Below are 20,691 nucleotides of genomic sequence, written 5' to 3' on the forward strand. Positions count from 1 at the left end.
CAGGAAGGGGAAGTGACTGGATGTTAACTAGAGCAGTAGTCTCTTGTAGAAAGAAAAAGCAAACTTCCATATAAAATGCTACATCGGATTTCTGGGTGTTTGAAATTTTCACATAGAGTACTTTTCTATCTTGATAAAAAGCCTAGGTTGTAATATTTGATAAGGGAATTTTGAAGTTTATTATAAATTATATAATAGAGAAATTCCAATGAGTAGTTATGGGATGAATTTTAATCACTTTCTTCCTCTGATAGTAATTCAGTATTAATATTATTAGTAATTAGTGTTAGTATCATTACTTAAGATCCAACCTATAACTTCTCATGCTGTGGCCACTAGCTACATCCTCAGCTCTGAATAAATTTATAATGATCAATTGTTTTATATACTCTTCTTTAAGAAAAGGATCTATTGGTAAGTGTGGAAATGCATTTAAAATCCAAGCTAGCTTTTAAATTACTAGAACATTCTTTTTTAGCAATAACATCTTATTACTCTCCTCATTACCTAGATAACAAAGTCCAAATTCTGTGATCTGCTTCAGAAGTGTGCTTCTAACTTTTCTTTTTTTCTCTTCCCTATTAAAATCCTATCTCTAAATTGGATCATTTGCATAGCTATCAACTTTCATAGAAAATGAATTCTCACCACGTATCAGGCTCTGTGGAATGAGAAATGAAGAAGGAGACAATCTTTGCTCTCAAACAGCTCACAATCTAGCAAAGGAGACAATAATGTAATGGCTCCTTAGCATCCTACAGGTGCTAAAACTTGAGGTGTGCTTCCAGCCTAAGAGCAGATAGAGCTCACCTCCTTGCAGGAAGGGTAAACCGTTCAGGGAAGAACTCACAGGGGAGAGAGCAAACAAACTATAATTCTCCAAGCCAAAGACACACCAGACAAGGGAGCAGTGTGTTCTTAGTCACGAAAACTCAAGACAGAAATGTGAGTGTATCAGCTAAGGTTCTATAGAGGAACAGAACTGCCAAAATGAATACATACCAAAAAGGAATGCATTAGATTGGCTTACACAACATGTGTCTGGCAGTTGAAAAGTGATTATCCACATTCTACAAAAAAAAAAAAGCACCCCATAGCAGCTCAGCCCATGAGTCTGGATGTCTTAGCAGTTCTAACCTGCTGCTGAAGGCGGGAAGGACTCTTGGAGAGCCATTAGTCTTGAGTCCTTGCTAGAAGGCTAAGCTGCATTCTTGAGTCAGTGAAGAATGGTAGTAGCAGCAGAAGAAGGAGAAGGAGAGGGGGGAGGAGGAAGAGGAGGAAGGAGGAGGAAGGAGGAGGAGGAGAAGAGGAGGAGGAAGGAGGAGGAGGAGGAAGAGAGGAAGAGGAAGGAGGAGGAGGAGGAAGAGAGGAAGAGGAAGGAGGAAGAGAGGAAGAGGAAGGAGGAGGAAGAAGAAGAAAAAGAAGAAGAGGAAGAGGAAGAAAAGATGTACTCACAGGAAAAGGGTAAAAGTGGAAGTGGGCAGGCAAAAAGCAATAGCTTTTGTCGTGAAGTTCTTTATATGTGAGCCACAACTGGGAGGTGTCCCCCATACTGGGGGTGGGCATTCTCCTCTGACTTAGTCCTTCCAGGAAACACTCTTATAGACCCACCCAGAGCCATATCTCTTAGTCTACTCTATATTCAGTAAAGTTGGCAACCACAATTAACCATCAGAGTGTGTCTGCTCAAACACAGATGTCTGATCATAGTTGGAAGAATGTACAATATTTACCGTCTTCCAAATGTTCATCTATTACTTCCTTTGATCATGATTTATTTGGCCATTTCTGCAGCCCTGAGTAGTGGTTAGTGCCTGACTGTTGATGAGGCTCGAATTTCCTTAAAATGACCATGGTCTAGGTTCCTTGTTGACATTCTTGATAGAAGAACTATTTAGTTTGGGGACTTTCCTCAGTACTGTAGGGAATTTAATTACAGCATAGAATTCTATCTACTGGACTTCCCCAAGTAACATCTTACTGCCAGTTATGACAAAAAAGAACTTTTATTCTGAGGTATCCCATGGGAGAGAAAAGTAACTCAAGATCAAATCCAGTGTCATAGGAATGTGTGGCCACCACCACTTTAACATTGATAAGGACTAGGACTCTAGGGGTCAGAAGGATCTTAAAGAAAACTTCCACTATATCCAAAAGCCTACAGAGATGGGGAATCCAGTTTCATATATTAACCAAATGAATACAAATCAAATAAAAAAGAACTGCACTATGTGTACATAGAAGTAGAAATTTCTCCAAGGATGGGAGAACATAAGGTAAACAAACAATAATGGCAACAACAACAGCAATAACATCCTCAAATCCAAAGGCAACAAAACAGTTTAACTCAGGGTCCAGATAAATGATCTCTGTTGCTGATTTGGAGATTTCCTATCCTTTGTTCTAAACTGGGGCTTCTTGTTTCCAACTTTTTGAGTTTCCCATCTGTTTTGAAAATGGTATATTAAGGTCTCACTTGAGAACTCCCATCTTATACAACTTAAACCATCTGTGAAGGTAAACTGCAACCTATATGAGATTTCATAATTACTTCCTTTGTATCACAAGACCATTTTTAACTGAGTATAGATAGGAATATTTGAAAATCAAAACAGCAGGATTAGGATTTGAACATAAGAAATTAGCACATATTTGGTACTTTATTAACTTGTAGTAACTAGAAGTTGGCCTGTGAGATGCTAATCTTGTGACTTAAATATGTAATTTCAGCAATTATGTGAAAATTGAAAACTGAGATTAAATCTAATAGTTTACATAAAAACTTGAGACACTCAGGAGAATTTAGGAATCTGGAGATTGACTTTGTTGTTAAAGAGAAAGGAGCTGGAGAAATAGTCCAATGGAAGCACTTACCACAAATACGTCACCTAGTTGAAACTGCCTTTATAGTCACATGTCACATGCTCCTTGAAGCTGACCTTAACCTCTCTAATCCAAAGTAGGACAAAAATTTTCATGATGAAGGAGATCTCTGGGCTGGGGAAAATATCTTGATTGGTCATGTAGGCAAGAATATAAGACTCTGGGGTGAGGAAGATGGACAAGAGCTTGAGAAACTTAATACATGGATGTGGTTAGTTTTTTCCAGAAGAGCAAAGGCAACAAATATGTGTCGAGTTAAATATACAGACATTTATTTTAAAGGATTGGTTTACAGGGCTAAGGAGATGGTTTAGTTAATAAAGTTCTGCTTTACATGAGAACCAGAGTTTGCTCTCTAGAACCTATGGAACAGAAGCTTTGTGTGTGGGCTCGTGCTTGTAATTCCCATGCTGGGGAGACAGGGACAAGAGGATTTCTAGTACTCACTGGCTAGTAAGAATCTGTGTTTAAGTAGGTAGATAGTTTTTGTGAGGGTGACACTTGAGTTTGTTCTCTGGTGCCGTGTATTTATCTGTCACTCCAGTAGACTAGCCTACTTAGAAGTTCAAGAATTCTGTGTTTGTTGCCCTATTACAAAACTCCAAATCAGTCACCAAAGGCGGAGTTGGATCTGTAGACTCTAATTCAATGATAGAAAATACAGGCCATACTAGTGTGAGATTTCAGAGCTCCAAGAATGAGCAGTAACTGTTAACCTTCTATGGCATCCACTGCGTGGCCTGGTCTATGCCCAATCTAAAGGAATAGTCTAAGAAGGTAGCAAGGCTCCCATGGGGATGCTGTGATGACCTGTAACTTAGAAACAGACTGGGAGAGCTGAGACCTGCACAGCAGCTCATGGCACAGACTTTTTGTATCTTGCTATTGTTTATAGGACAATGGATGGCAGTTTTATATATAAACCATAGCCATGGTAAAACAAAGTAATAGTCATGTCCATTTAAACAGCTGTGGACCTTTCTTGAGTCAATCTGCTGTCAGTGTGCTTGTCTGATTTTGTTGATGTCATTATGGCTTTGTAGAACACACACACTCTCTCTCAAACACACATGCACAGACACATACACACACAAACACACATCACAGTGAAACTACAAAGAAGAAAAGGTCATGTAGAAGTTGCCCATGTATAAGGAAAATGCAATTTATTTCAGAAATGCACAATCACTCAAGTGTATATTGTGTAGGCATTCATTGGTGAATTTAGACTAAACAAGAAGTGATGTAAATTATACTTATTACACTGCTGGGAGAGAAATATATTAAATCCATGCAGCCCAGAGACAAAGCACAAACAATCCATTGTGTTGGAGAAAACCATGTCACTTGGTGGGAAGACAAAGAACTATGCATTATTAAATCCCTCAGTGGCCACTGGAGACTGAAATAATTTTTCAGGGATATATATCTATATTCTGTACTGGAAATATATAATATTCATATATATATGTGAATAGTTCAATATCAAAATGTATATATTCAATGTGTACCATACATTACTATATACACATGTGTGCACATTAAAGGCCCAAGGCATTCTAATTTTAAGCACATTCTCTACATTTAATCATCCCATGCTGCTGTTTCCTAGACATCCAGCCCATATTGAACAGTGAAGCCATCAACATTTAGATTAAAAATCACAAGTATGTCCAGATACCCTGACTCCAGCTGAGGCCAAAGGAAGTTACAGAATTTTCCACCTCCCATTTAGTCTCAGTCATTGAAATGTCCAGGAATCGCTGGCCTGAAGAATGATCAACACATAGATTACCTGGAGAGAAATATCTCCTGATGTGTTCTGGGAGACTTGTCTCATGGCCTACTGGATAACGCAGTGTCAAGGGGGGATTGGAACACAAATAGAAACAAAGCTAGAGAGATGGTATAGCTGCCTGTATAGCCTAAAGAGAATTTTCTCTGGTGAAAATTAAGCCAATGTCATATAAATCTAATATTCAACTTCCTATTTGATTAATAGAATGTATCAAAAATAAAGTAACTAGATGGATTAGGATCAGCCTTGCAAGCACTTCCATTCTACACAAAGAGCCCCAAAGAGGAATATGTTCCTTACTGGTCTCTCTTAAAAGGGTCATTTACAAAATCACTACCACTAAAGGTATTGTCAAAACATTTAGCAAAATCAGACTGTTTGGGTGGCTGGAAAGATGGCTCAGTGGTTAAGACAACTGGCTAATCTTGGAGAAGACCCACGCTTATCTTATGTTCCTGTACCCAAATGGGAGCTCACAACCATCTGTAACCCAGTTCCAGGAGAGCTGATGTTCTCTTTTGACCTTCTTGGCATGCAGGTGGTACGCATACATGAATGAAGACAAAATATTCATGCATGCCAAATAAAATAAATAATACTTTTTTAAAAAGTCAGACTGTTGGGACCATTGTGATGGCTCAGCAGGTAAGAGATTGCAACATATGCCTGGCAGTATAAGTTCAATTACCGGAAGTCACATAAGGGTAGCCAGGAAGAAGTGATGCCCACCACACACACACAACACACACACACACACACACACACACACACACACACACACACACACACACACACTTACTTTTAAAAGTCAACTGGTTTATTGCACCAGATTTTTTTTTCCGAGACAGAGTTTCTCTGTGTAGCTTTGGAGCCTGTCCTGGATCTCACTCTGTAGACCAGGCTGGCCTCGAACTCACAAAGATCTGCCTGGCTCTGCCTCCCAAGTGCTGGGATTAAAGGCGTGTGCCCCCACTGCCTGGCTCTACATACACCAGATTTTAAGAACCATATACTGTTAGTTGTCAGACTGGTGTGTAATTCCCAGAAAAGGACCTAGAAGGCTTTTAGTGGTAGAGAAAGAGACCTTTCCAGGACCCCTCAGTAATGTTTCAACAGGGTAGATTTGAGAAAGTCAGGGCATTGGTGTCCCAGCTTCTGCACAGGGTGAAAGGGCTGGGCTTTGATGCTGAAGGACAGTGAGGTACACTTTGCAGACTCTGTCCAGTTCTCTGGTTTGTAATAGAATGATGACACAGAACTCATCATCCTTTCAAAAAGGGATTCGAGGGAGCAGTAGAGTGATCCAAAATCTCTTCAGAGCTCTGATTTTTCTTTGCCAAGTATAAAGGATATTTTGATTGGCTTATGTGTTTTTTGTAGGTGCATAATCAAAGGTATCTACTGAATGCTTCTTGACCACCGTTATTCCTAATTAGCTCATATCTCACCCCCTACCTCCCATCTTTTTTACCTTTCATGATGGCTAAGGAAATTGGTCCTACAACCAGACTGAGTGGAAACATTGCCTAAACTGAGTACCTCACCTTACCATTTCCATTTCCTATCCATTAGATTATAGCTAGATTACAATCCAAGATTTTTTTGTTTTGTTTTGTTTTGTTTTTGTTTTTCGAGACAGGGTTTCTCTGTAGCTTTGGAGGCTGTCCTGGAACTAGATTTGTAGACCAGGCTGGCCTCGAACTCACCTGCCTCTGCCTCCTGAGTGCTGGGATTACAGGCGTGCACCACCACCACCCGGCACAATCCAAGATTTTTGGAATGAACACAAAATATTGAGGATGCTGTTAGGTATAATTTATAGCCAGTTCCTTTATAGAATATATTTTTCTAGATCTTCAAGGGAAGCACCTTAGGCAATAACCAGATTTTTCACGAGTTTATTTTAGCAATTATTTAAAAATATTCTACTTATTAATGTTCTTATTTTCACCCCCCTCAATAATCCAGTTTTCTTAAAAAAAGATAAATAAGCTAACCTTGGCATGTTCGATGGATCATTTTATGACACACAAAATGTGAAGAAATTGTAGCTCATGGGATTCAATTTTGATCTCTGAGAGATGCAACTTTCATATCACACCATATTTCTGGATCATCTTTGAGTTTGATAATCAATAAAATATTAGGGATTTCTTTTTAGGTGACCATTGTTGCAAAATAACAATCTCATTCTTTTTAAAACACAGATTTTTATCTTTTCCCAGCTTTCAATTTACTATATGTAAGCAGTAAAACTTTTCCCGACAAAGGCTTAATTAAAATGGTTAATAGCTGTGATTTTCAAAGTGCCTGAGTCAGCCTTAGTAATAATTAGGGAGTCTTGTTCCATACAAAATGCTTTATTTAACCTTCATGCCTTCATTCAGATAATTATACAAATGCATACAGATAAAGGTTTAAACTCTATTTCAGTTCACAGCTCAATTCATAGGAAAGTTGAATACAGAAAAGCAATGCACCAACAGAATATGTCTGAGACACCATTGAAAACGATAACACTTGTTCATTTAAATCTCTGAGAATAGACTGGAATACTCTTCTGAGAGAGCCTCATTAGGAGAGTCTCCCTTTTCATTATCATAGGGCAAAAAAAAAAATCACCATTTTACAGTAAAAGAAAAAGCTCTGAGTATATTTACAATACATACACTATACATAAATACAAGAACAACACTTACATAATATTAATAAACTTATAACAGGAGCTGTCTAAACACTACAGAGTATATAAATGCAGAGGAAACTATTAGGAAATTAGATCTTTAATCTGAAGAAATAAATTCATTTGCAATTAAAACTCAGAAAAGAAAAAGCAAACAAAGATCTAAGAACTCAACACATTTGCTTGCCAGCATCATTGGGGGATTTCATCCTTTAATGCAGGTTCTCCTCTGGGCACTCTTAGCTCTCTGGGTCATAAGCCCAAGAGTCTTTTTGTAAGATTAGATCCATAAAAGGAATCAGAAGCAGTCCATCTATTCACTTTGCTGTGTAGAGGCTTCTAGCCTAGAATAACCACTTTGCAAACTAAAGGACATTTTCATATTTGTACACAGAAAGATCTTGTGATCCAATGACCATGTATGATGAGCTAAGTGTTGAGGAAAAGTAAAGAGATGCCTGCTTGATTTGGCCAAAGATGGTGTTTTTTTTTATTCCCATGTTTTTCAGATAGGACTAGGAGATTACTCAAAGGAATATGATGTCTGCACTGACCCTCCCCTACACCAAAAGCAATGTCTAGACTACTACTAATTATAACTAAGTCATTTTAAGTGGCAGGTGGGTATCTTAAAGGTGGTCTGTTCTCATCGTTTCACAACACAGACAATTCCTAGTACATCCTTCTATGGACAAACATGAATCTGCTGGTTTCTCTTTGTAAAAAGTGATCATGATACATATAATTGCATTATGAGGCAGGATGACATAATACATAAGACAATGTTTTCAAGCTGGTTTTGTTAAGTAGTTATCTCACATCCATCCATAGTTGGTTTGCCATGTGATGCAATGTGTCCCACATAGACATGAACAAAACAATACAACTGCCACACCATCCCATGAGGGGATACAGTGGTTTTCAACCTTCAAACACAACAAACTGTACACAGACAAGTTGATAGGAAAGAGCCTTGTATGTAGGCACCAGTGCCCAGTTCAATAATACCCACTGAATGAATTATTAGAGAAATAAAATATATTCTATTGTCTGGATACAACACAAAATTCTGTCATAGAAAAGCTAGAAATGTGAGTGGGGGAAAATACATTTTTCTATAACATGTTATGTTGTATTTTTAGATAACAAAATGAGCATAAAAGGAAGATGTCAAAATATCCCTAAAATATCTTAGTTTTTGATTGAGTGGACATTTCAACTTGTAGAACTGGAGCTGAATTCTCTCCTATAAACCCTCATTTCTCAACAAAAAATTAATCTCTCTCAAGGACTTGGCTAACTTGCTTTTGAAAAAGAATAATTCACAGCAGGAATCTGTTGAAACACTTCACATTTCTAGAGATGAAATGAAGAAAAAAAATGTTATTGATGTGCCTATTCCCACTATTCATTTCTTGTCAGCCCTCTTAGAGTGGTGGCATTGTCATTTGAGAAATAATTGTTGGTGAAACTCAATTAAATGACAGGAGTCTAAGCCTACAGGAGGTTGTAGACATAGACACTTGCTTTCAGCCTGGAAGAGAAGTGGTTTAGCTCACCCCAGCTAACTAGTGGGAGAAAGACCATAATTCAGGAGATCCATTTTCAGAAACTGAAGCACTCCGAGAAATGGCATTCTTAATGTTTTCAAAGTCCATTAGCACTTCCATGCATCAATCCTGTCAGAGACTTTCTTCTATGCAGAAGGGGAAGGATTTCATTTCTCTGATGTTAGACAGCTCCTCGCATAAAACTCAAACCAACAATACTATAAGCAAATTATTTATGAGACTATTTAAAACATTCCAAGACAGTGCTGTTAAGTGGGAGCCCTGGAAAGGATCTGTGTACTGATCATCTGAACGCTGATGTCACTGCCCCATGAACACCTGTTATGAAGTACTTCGACAGAGGTGAGGGCTTCAGATGCTCTTTCACAGGTCATAGCATGTCTGTGTTAGGGGAAAAGTAATTACTTTACAGACAAAGAAATATGTAAATTGAGAAAAATTAACTGGGACTGAATTATAGTAGTAAGTAAGAAGGGTTTTAAAGATCTTGCCTGCAAGATCTGGCAAACATTTGGATGAAATCGACAAGTTTAGGAAGTGCTCTGGTTCAATGTGTGTCTAGAATTACCACCCATCAGAGAGTTTCCAGGAAGGGGCTGATTTCAAATTCTCTGTACCATTGTCACATCATGTGCTTGATCATGTTCTGGTATTTTACCCCTATAGGGTGCTCATAACAAAACCAAGTTAGAGACTGGGAACATGGCAGCCAGAAACAGGCAACAGGGTGTGCACTATAGTACAAAGAACACAAGCTGCAGAGCCAGGAAGCTTTGTAGTCCTACTCTGCCTACTTATTCTGTGCCCATGGACATCTTAGCCGTTCTCCTTGTGCCTCAGTTTCCCATCCACGAAGGGGAAAGTGGTTGTACAGACCGGAGGGACCGTGTTCAAATTCTTAGTGAAGGCCTTGGCATGAGCTTTGAACCACACAGATACTACAGCAATTTCAGACATGCAGGAAGAAGAAAGTCAGAATGTTTGATATCAGTCAGGCTAGGGAACACAGGAGCCGGGCTTTAAAATGGCGCCTATTTGCATTTCTCCCTCTACCTCCTGATGCATGTGTTTTCACCCTCCTTTTCTGAAACAGAGTAGGGTAAAAAGTGGATGGTTTTCTAGACCTGAGGTTGGGGCCTAGAGGATGCTGTCCATTGCAGTAACACACTGTCTAAAGCCTAATGGCTTAGTCACAGCCATACATTAAGAGCCATTCTTGCTGATTGTTTGCCTCTAGCAGAGCTTAGCTGGGAGCCCCAACAGCTTTTCTGGGTGAAGTCATACTCTGAGATAACAAGGCTGGAGAATACTCTGGGTTCCTGTCTGTAGACAGTGTTATCGTTTATTTCTACCCATGACTCCACTTGTAGCCATAAAATAATTTTAGACAAAAAAAAAAAAAAAGAACAAACTTGTGAACTTCTGAATGTACATCATGAGGTAACTGTCAGAATTAACTAAATAATTGTCCGAAGGCCTTTACAAGTATCACAAGATTTTTTTTTTCCCCGAGGGGGAAAGGAAGGGGAATAATTTGTCAATGTTCACCTCCAAATGCTACCAGGATATATCAGGCAAAAAGAGAATGAAGCATATAAAGACAGACTTGTGCACTGATCTAAGAGGGCAAAATTAAGCAGACAAAGGTCCCTCACAATGTTGCTCTAAGTGCATCAGTGTTTATAACTGAGCAAGCCTTTCTGAGATATATATATATATGCTCTGCTCTAAGTCTGAGGTACACTATCTGAACATTGTAACTGTTCGACATTGTCATGTACACTGAAGATAACTTTAATTTCCATTTCACCCAGTTATATTCAAGTAAGACAAATAAAAATAGGAGATACCAATTGCAAATAAGGTTAGTTATACTTCAAAATGATGAGAGCCCTTTTCTGTGCATTTGTGGGAAGAAATTTAATCTACTATGTGCATATATTTACTCTGTGTGTGTGTGTGTGTGTGTGTGTGTGTGTGTGTATGTGTGTGCTCAAACTGTGTAGGAAAAAAAACCAGTATGATGAAGAATTATTGCTCTGTGAAAGTATAGGATTATCTCATTGGTCATATTCATTGACAGGCACTTTTAGCGTTTAATTTATTTCTGAAAAAAATGGGCATTAACATTCTCCTATTGCCACTACAGATTCTTTTAATATGTGGCCATATCTATACACTTAATGTCATCAACATGTTCCTACCCCAGAAAGCAACCCCTCTGGAAGGTAAACAGGAATAAACACCTGATTTTCTGTTTTTCAATTGAGAACCACTTTGTTGAGGAGGAGGATAACTGAGAAGAGAGAATGACTGCTAGATGATTTTTCTAGAACCAGCACGTCCCCATTTTTCCCTTTTGAAGAAAAGACATGACAAGTTTGAGGAAATGACTTCAGTTGACTTTTAAACCTAAGCTATGACAAGTGGCCACTCCATTCTGACCAAGCACCAAGAAGATCAACAAGAGGGACCATTCTCACGGCAACATCACCAATTGTGTGTACCATCCATACACAAGGCATATCGCAACAATTTTTTTTATTGTGATGAAAACTAGAAGCTTTTCCCCAACATATGTCATCAAACTATTTACAACCTCTGTAAAATATGTGTGTTTGAAAATACTTTTCCCACTATCACATATGCTACGAATACAGTAAAATAGCTTCGCTCTGTTTTCAAAGATGCAGTATCCTTCCACTTTACTTTCTTATGAAAATCTGAATTTCTATTGCAATTGCTTAGTATTTAGATATTGAAAATACCAATGGGCATGGTTTGCTAAACAGACATTACTCTATAATGAAATTGTGAAAATATAGTATTTTAAATTTTTATATACACTTCTTAACTATAAAATGCAGGCAAAGTTACATAGTATTATAAGCTGATTCTCTAGTCAGGTAATAACTTACATTTCTACATAGTATGGGTTATTACAAATTATTTCTTTTAAAAAAGTTCTTTGTTGATATTTACTTGCCTGTTGGCTGCTGCATATGCAGGTGTGTACACACAGGTGCATGTGTTGGGGTGTCTGTCCAGGTGCATGAAAGGCAGTGTGGGAATAAGTAGAAATGTAATATGGAAGACATGACTGGTCAAATCTCTTCCCTAAACTAAACCAAGTCAAATTATTTCTGTGGAATATATAACCTCAGAAAAAGTCAAGGAAGAGATTTGGCCAATGGCATACATTTATGGGATAAACTTAATGAGAACGGATTATGAACTATGATTATTAAGGCGTCCTGGGCCTATGGTGGTTCATCAACATTAGTTCCCATTCGATCCTTTCTATGCAGACTGCGTGGGTGCTGGTATTGACACTACTTCAGTTCTGTGAATTCTCAATCCAAAAGTAATAAGACAGCCTGGTAACAACCTCTCAGCTACATTTCTAGGCAGTCAGAATAACAAAATGAAGGCATAGTAATACAACCAAAGGCCTCACCTCACCAGATTTATTCCATTGCAGCTTTGGTACATATAATAAATGAAGCACAGACTAAGGAACACTGCATCTTTATGCATATACACATTATCATTCTAATGAGCTGGTCTCAAAGTGCAGACTTACATTTCCATTCCAGACACCAATGGCAATTCGAAGTTAAACAAGTTGTATAAAAATGAACACACCCTTTGCATGAGCTATTCCAAATTTCACCCATGATGAACAGAGCTTTTCTAATCACCGAGAACTTTCCTTTGTAAACAGTGAAGCATCTTGAAAGGCCCCTCCCCTAACTTATCTTCTTTCCCGTTTAAACTTTAAAGTGATATTTAAAAGTGCTCATTTAGCTGACTCATGTAACTGACACTCAACTTGTTGAAAACAAAAACTGTGTGTGATTTGTAAAGGCAGTAGTATAATTTCCATGGTTAAGCCATCAGCAACCTCTTTCCAAAGGCCATAAAGGAACATAAAATCAAGCAGTGTCCAAAGCAATCGACAGCAGGAGGCTGGAGCTGAATGGGAAATTTCTCTCCAAACAACTTAAGATTGGAATATAAGGGACTCTCTGAAACCCTCGAATAGCCCAACTCCCCGGTCATCATTGGTCTTGGTCTTCCCAAGGAGACAACCAGTTCTCCTGCTCTGTGCGCCAGGCTTAGCCTAGCTGCATGCTGAACCACTTCAAATCTGAAACCCAAACGTGCTTTGCTTGGGAAACACCAAGAAGTCCTTTAGGATTCTTTCCCCCTCTTTTTTGAGAGTTTATCATATACTGTGCTTTTCAAGAAGCTAGATTCGCACATGAAATGGGCGGAGGCTTTTTTTGTGCCTAAGGATATCCCATTTCCTTCAGTCCCAAACTCCTTGCTTTTATACAGGAAACACAGCTAGGAAATTCACCAAGGAGAACTGGTTACATCCCCCAGATGAGTTCCAAATACTTTTCAGTTCTTGGGCCAGATCAGGGACATGTTCACTTGTGCTTAGATCCTTTCTAAAAATATCGCTAAGTCCAAAGGAATGGAATGCTGTAATGATGGCAGATTTGATCAGTTATCTCACCATCTCAGTATGCTTCCCACTTATAGGGAGTGAGGGGGAAAGCTCACTTCCCCCAAGTCTTCCCTAAGCTATTAAGTGCAACTCATTTAGTTCTGTGCTAAATTTAAATCAAGATGTCACTCAGGAATCTTCCACTGTCTGTCAACTCCATGAATCTTACCTGCAAAGCTTGCAAGATGTCTCTCAGTGGGAAAAGAAATGGCTCTTAGGAGAGCAGACAGAACTAAGCCAAATCTCCACTTCACTGGAGTGACTCTCCCCTACTACCTGCCAACCAGGCTCTGGGGCCAGTGCTTGGGGAAGACCATGGTGGTTCACTACTCTCTGTGTTCTTCACACTGGCCAGTTACTAATGCTGGCACACATCAGGAAACCTGTTTTTATTCTGAGTGATAACAGGCAATGAGAAATAGGAAGTGCATACAGTACAGATTAAAAAAAAAAATGTTCCACTAGGTTAAAAAAAAAATTCCACTGGCTGGTGGGTACCAGCCTGTGTAGCTGAAGCTACTTATCAATATAACTGCAGCCCTTGTTGGAGGGAAATTGCCTGATGAATTTTTCAGACCTGGCAGAAAATATAGAGCACATATTTTTGAAGCCGGGACTTGATCTGTAAATCATGATACTTTTGCCTGACCATTTATTAAAATTCCTTTAAAAGCTCTCCAACACAAGTGGTTCTTCTTGTAGTGTTTATAGTTCTTGCTTTGTCAGAATACAATTACCCAAATTAGAAGCTGATACTATAAAGGATAACTCTGTCACCAGAAATCCTTTCAGAATCTGCAGACATTTAAAAATGAGCTAGGAATATTATGAGGTTCATTTGTGCAATTTCCCAAATCAAGCGTCTGTCATGGAAATATATTGCAAAGGTCTTTGCTGGAGACCTTTTATAGTTAAGCTATAAAATCTTAATAACAAAAATCTCACCAAGCCCAACTGCCACACAAAGCTGGGAAAACAGCAGCTTTTAGTGGGGACAAACCATGATCACACGTTGGAATGAGTACTTGTTGGGGATGTATTGCTTTTCCTGTATGTTTGGCTACATACAAAAAGGCTCTTCATTTGAGAGGGACAAGGGGACCTGACTTTCTCATCCTTCTCCCAGGATAAGCACGTTGTCTGTCCCTATGGATGCTAATATGGGAGCATAGGGATTCCGGGACAGTTTAAAAAGTGAAGGGTGTCGAGAAGAATCCATGGGAGAGTCAAACTTTTGGCCCTCCGAGTTGAAGAAGCAGCACCATGGCAGGCTTTCCAATGGGACATTTTTTCCATGGACTCATGCCCAAGCGGCCCACTGGCTGAAGAGTTAATCTTCAGCTCTGCCTATCTAGTCACCAAATAACTGTTTTCAAATGAGAAAGAGGGAGCATCATCTTTACTTGTGGTGCTCGCGCAAGGAGGACAACAAACAGGATTACCTCAGTGCTGTGGATGTAACCAAGACATCTGAAATGCTGGGGTGTTTGTTACAATTCCTTTAGTAAGTATGAAAATTGGTAACGTGAGTCCTCAGTGGAGTTATTGTAGGAAAGTCCTTCTATTCATTATTGCTTTTCTCCTCAAGAGGAGCATTATTTCCATCTCTGTTTTGTCTCATTTTCATGTTCACTGACTTTTCATGGGCAGCCCCACCTCTTACCTTGGTGCCAGTGTGTCTAAGAAAGTCCCGCTCCCCCTTGGCTCCTTGTAATCAAACACTCAGGGCAGGAAGAGATGATGCCTAGGTGACAGAACACTGCAATTTGAAGTGGGGCAGTAGTTATTATTATTATAGTTGTTATTATTTTTAGACAGGCTCTTCCTATTCAACTACAGAACACCTCTGCCAGTCCATGCCAGGGCAGAGCAGGACTAGCCTTGGAGAAACTGCTCTGCCCCTCTGCTGGAACAGATGAACAAAACATAATCGAAACGGAACAAAAACAAGCACCGACAAACAGATGAAAAGACTCAATGTTGGTTCTCTTCGGGGATGGCATGAGGACAAGATGTGAGTGCTATCTAGTGCACCATGGCTAGCACAGAGGACTCTTTCTGTGTGCCTTTCTTTTCGGACCATGGAGCATCTCCAATAGCCCCTTCCCTTCTAGTTCATGCTGCTTGCTGGTAACAAACTGGATGTGTGTTCTGGCTTACTGAGATAGGAACTGAAATTTTTGTCTAAAGGGTTTGGGGTGGGGGAGGTGCCATGGAAGAATCATCCAAACTGAGGTCTTCTCTAACCGTCAGTTTGCGGTAGATGACCTTTAAGGGATTGATAGCAGAGTGTCGGCCAGCTCGGAAAATGGACAAGCTACAAACCTCTTTTCAATGGCAGAGGACACAGCATGAAAAACAATGCCTGTCTCTTCAAGACCTGAGGCGCTCAACTCCCAGGCCAGCGTGCTCGCAGACATCTCTCCTGAGCGAGCGCGCGCGTGGTCATGGTGGGGGGTTACCTTCAGGCTGAAAGGAGAAGGGTTCCTTCTTGTTCCTGCTCTGGTTTCAGGCACCGTGGGATGGCGGTGACCTTGACGTTAACACTGTAGAGGGGGCTCAACCCTGCTGAGTTAGTCGCTCCTTAAGAGACCCAGCTCTTATGCCCAGCTGGACGGGAGCCTTCCTCACACCAGCATGTGCCTCCTACGATGCAGCGCCAGGTGGTCTGACCTTGAGAAGCTGCGATCACAGTCTGCGCACTTGAATGGCTTCACTCCCGTGTGTTTGCGGTAATGCCTGGTCAGTTCATCCGAACGGGCAAACTTCCAGGTGCAGCCTTCCCACGTGCATTTGTAGGGCTTCTCTCCTGGAAGAAACAAAGACACACAAGCTTTGGGGCTCAATCCTTTGTCCTTAACAACCCAGCCAGCGCTGACTGCTGGGAAAGTGTTGTCAATGGGTGTTCCTTTTGGCAGGTCTCTGTGAGTAAACCTTAGCATCCCACCAGGGGCTTTGGGGACTGAGAGGTGAGTTTCAGTTTCGTCTCTCCTGCCGTGACATCAGGGAAGTCAGTTAACATTCAAATGTGTAGCTGAGGAATGATGTTATGGGCACAAATGGAAAGGAGTGGTTTGCTTGTCACACTGGTGGGCTAAAGGGAAGTAATAACACCCTGTGGAGTCTGATTTGGCTCTGTGGCTCTAAGAAGAGAAAGTGGTACTTAGTTACATTTTAATAGGGCCCCCTTCCTTCCGAATATGCATCACTTCAATGCTGTCCGGCTGTATAGGACATAATGTCCATTTAGCCATCATTTAAGGTATCCACGTCACTTCATTACAAGGTAAAACAACCCAGATCTTAGACATATGTTATTCACAAACATCTACATTTTGTTTGTCTCTTGGGAAGAAGTCTTAGCAGTGCCAAAATCAGTATGTTTTTCAAGACTGGAGAACCAAATTAGCCTGAGGAATACTAAAGTTGGACTGAATGCTGAAAACCCCTTGTAAAAAGTCCGAAGAAGTGTGTAACTTGACCAGGCTTTTCAGTCTACTTGTAAGGACAGTAAACTACCCAAAGCCTGTGCTGGGAAAAGATAGCCTATCCATTGTCTAAATGGGCTCCCAGGGGATCAGGACAATAGCTGACCCAGGTGCACTGTTTTCCTTGCTCTCCTCCAAATGGAAGCCCTGTCCCCATGCAACCCCACAGAACTGATCTCTCCTATCCCATCTTTCCAATGGACTACAATGGAGGGGACTCCAATGAGGATAGGGTAGGTAGCTCACACTAATCCTGTGTGTGGAGCTGCAAAGCACCCCCCATTTCACCGGAGAGATACTGTTGCTCAATGTAGCACAGTAAACTACTCAGGGCTCCAGGGGAGAAGATGTTCCTGGCCCTGAATCCAGCACCTTTCACTGTGTTAGATTCGGAGGAGTGGTTAAGCCGTATTCTAACTAAACTTTATTGCATCCTCAGACCCCGGTAGTTCTCCTTTGTTTAGTACGTTCAGCCAATAAATCCTATTTCAATTAGGTTACTAACACAGTATACCACAAAGATCTTACCTTGATGCCCGTCTCCTCTACATCCAGAGCCTAGATTAGGTCCTAAGTAAGTTCTTGGACAAATTAACAGAACTGTAAAGCATGTGTATATAACACACACATACACTCTCTCCCTCTCTCTCTTTCACACACAGACACACATACTCAAAGCACGTATATGTAACATACACACACACACACACACACACACACACACACACACACCACACCACACCACACACCACACACACCCCATACCACCACCACCAGCAGCAGCAAATGCACAGGAAACTTCTAGCTCCATTAAGTGAAATGCCTACATGGGAAAACTTGACTAAACTAGAATGAACTTTTTTTTTCTTTTTCTTTTTTTTTTTTTAAATTCAACTGTTAAGTTAGTCTTGGGTCTTAGGATCAAGTGGCACTTTCAGAAGAGAGTGAATAAGTGGTTCAGACCAAGGCAATCTAGAAATGCTGAGGCACTCACTAATGGTAGCCATAGGAAGCACCATGATAGTCTGAAAGGACCCATTCAAGTAAAAGCATGCTGATTGTAATGACCAAAAACCTCAACTTCTGATTCATTCCAATAGTTTCAAGGAGACAAAATATGTATTTGAATGTGCTCACTCATCAGAGTTCTAGAGAAATGAAGCAAACCCAAACCAGATAAGTGTCTAACTTACAGTGATTGAAGAGCTTTCATAGAATGTATTCCTGACAATGAATAGTATGGATTTACATGTAGAATATTGCTGATTTTTTTTTTTATATCTTTATGGTCTGTATGAGTTCTGGCAGTTAGCACAATATAAACAAACATATTTCCCCAATGTTCTTCCGCCTTTGCTCCCATGAGTTGATTGGCTGTCACCAAGAGACATCTCCTAGCAGTGGTTCATGTTCTGAAGAAATCAGCAGGACAGAAAATGTTACCACTGAGGAAGGAAGAAGAAATGGTCCTCTTTCCCCCCACTTTTATTGAAAATATGTTGAGTTTCCAACATAATATATCATAATTATGGTTTCCCCTCCCTATACTCCTTCCAGTTCTTCCCCACTTCCCCTCCCATCCAAATCCACTTCTTATTAGAGAATAAACAGGCTTCTATGGGATCATAAAATAAAGTAAGAGAAAACAAAAACTAACATACTGGAATAGGACAAAACAAACAAACAGTAGGGAAAGAGCCCAAGAAAAGACACATGAAACACATATACCCAGAGACCCACTCATTACACAGTATCTGCGGACTCCCAGATAAACACTAAAATAGAAGTCCTAATATATATGCAAAGGACCTAGAGGGTAAAAAGAAAGAAAAGAAAGGGAAAACTCTGAGATGACATTATTAAACAAGGAACCTCCAAAGACGTTGTCCAGTTCACTCTCTGTTGTCCATCGACTGCGGGGCATTCCGATTTGTTTTCCCAGGGAGACTTCCACTTACAAATGGAAACTCGGTTATCAACTGGAGCTGGACTCTGTGTCAGGGGGCATCTGTCCATTTCTCCTTTCAGCTCTAGGATCCCGTCTGGTGCAGACCCTTTCTGGCCCTGTGCATTTTGCCTCAGTCTCTGTGAGTTCATATACATGCTGGTACTGCTGTGTCCTCCACCCTTTCTGCCTCTTACACCCTTTCTGCTTTGTCTTCAGCAGAGTTTCCTGAGAACTGAGGAGAGAAGGGCTTTTTAGACAGAGACATCCCCTTCAAGGCTCAGTGTTCCAAGGTCTCTCTCTCTCTCCCTCTCCTTATCTCTGTCTCTGGGCAATATCTGGCTGTGGGTATCTATATTTGTTCCCATCTGCTAGAGGAGGAAGATTCTCTGACGATGGCTGAGCAAAACACTGATGTATGAGTAGAGGAGAATGTCATTCTAGCACTACTTTTTTTTTTTTTTTTTTTTTAGTACGTTGGTATTTGATTTTATCTAGTCGCAGGTTCTTGGTCACCCAAGCAGCATCAGGTATAGGGTCTATCTGGTGGAGTGGGCAGTCAAATCAAATATTGGTTGGTTATTCTCATAAGGTTTGTGCCACCATTACAGTAGCATATTTTTCAGGCAGTACACCATTGTCAATCAAAGCATTTGATTTTCAATTTGGGTTGTTTTGTTGATATCCAGTTTTGTGAGTTCTTCATATATTTTTTGGATGTTAGGCCTCTAGTGGATGGATAGTTAGTAAAAATCTTTTTTTTCTTCTGTAGGCTGTTGCTTTGTCCCAATGACTGGACCCTTTGCCATGCAGAGGCTTCTCACTTTCATGAGGTCCTGCTTAGTAACTGATGATTTTAGTGCCTGTGCTGTCATTGTTCTATTCTGAAAGTTGGTGAAAGGCTTTTCTTAGTTGGAGAAAGGCATTGCTTAGCTGTGTAGTAGGTTGATGTGTGCTTCTGTCTTGGTAAGGAAGTAGTAGATGAGATTAAAAAGAGGCTGCTGGACCGTGTCCTCATTGCAGGTAGAGAAAGAATGGGTAACTGTAAAGCTCATGGTATGCGGTTAATGAGGGGCAAGAGCCTCCAGGCTCACCTCACAGGCAATGGGAGAAGCTGGTGTGACCCAAAGTACAGACAGGTTTCATGCCAGGCATGAAGTAGATTTTGCATGTCGAATTTAGATACATATAGTTTCCAATTTACTTCTTATAATTATTTTGTCAATTTAACAATGGTACTTAGTCTTTTCCACTTGATACATATATAAAAGGGATTAGCCATCTACGGCCCCCCATTGTTGCATTTTTGAAGGTTGAAGGAAAGATGGAAAGCAGGATAATGTATACTTGCAAACATCGAATGACAGTTAGACATTAGTGTCTGCAAATAAGTTTTTATTGACACCTGTGTACAGTAACTTGTATATATATATTTGTATATATTTGGCTGTTTTCCAGTGAAGGCAATGTTGATCAGTTACAACACAAAACACATGGCTTTCTGTGTACTAAAACATGCACCATCTGGCCTTCTACAAAGAGCCCACTGAACCCAGAGCTAAGAGATGGGCACTTCTACTTATGGCTGGCTTCTTGAAGATATGCTAATTTATTCAACTGGGGTATATTACACATTGCTAGTTTTTGGTGTAGGGAGGTTGGTAGAATACTTTGGTTTTGGTCTCCAAATTAAGAGCCTCAACTCAAATGTTAACTCTCAATCATGTATACATATGGTATTTCTGTTTTCTTTTATCACCCTCCAACGTAACTATTATTTGCAAATGTGTTCCCTTTTTTTCCTATG

At 40.1% G+C, this 20,691-nt stretch overlaps 1 protein-coding gene across 3 annotated transcripts in view; it reads right to left on the reverse strand.

Moving 5' to 3' along the window:
- Positions 1 to 6,420: 6,420 nt before the first annotated feature.
- Klf12 (Kruppel like factor 12) overlaps positions 6,421 to 20,691 on the reverse strand; it is a 440,113-nt gene continuing 425,842 nt past the window's right edge. For all 3 annotated transcript variants that reach the window (XM_036198912.1, XM_036198913.1, XM_036198914.1), the window contains one exon: positions 6,421 to 16,260. In XM_036198912.1, the coding sequence (XP_036054805.1) occupies positions 16,079 to 16,260 (182 nt within the window). In that variant the 3' untranslated portion in view covers positions 6,421 to 16,078. The remainder of the gene's footprint in view (positions 16,261 to 20,691) is intronic.

Source organism: Onychomys torridus, chromosome 9 (genome assembly GCF_903995425.1).
Source record: "Onychomys torridus chromosome 9, mOncTor1.1, whole genome shotgun sequence".
NCBI classification, from domain to species: domain Eukaryota; kingdom Metazoa; phylum Chordata; class Mammalia; order Rodentia; family Cricetidae; genus Onychomys; species Onychomys torridus.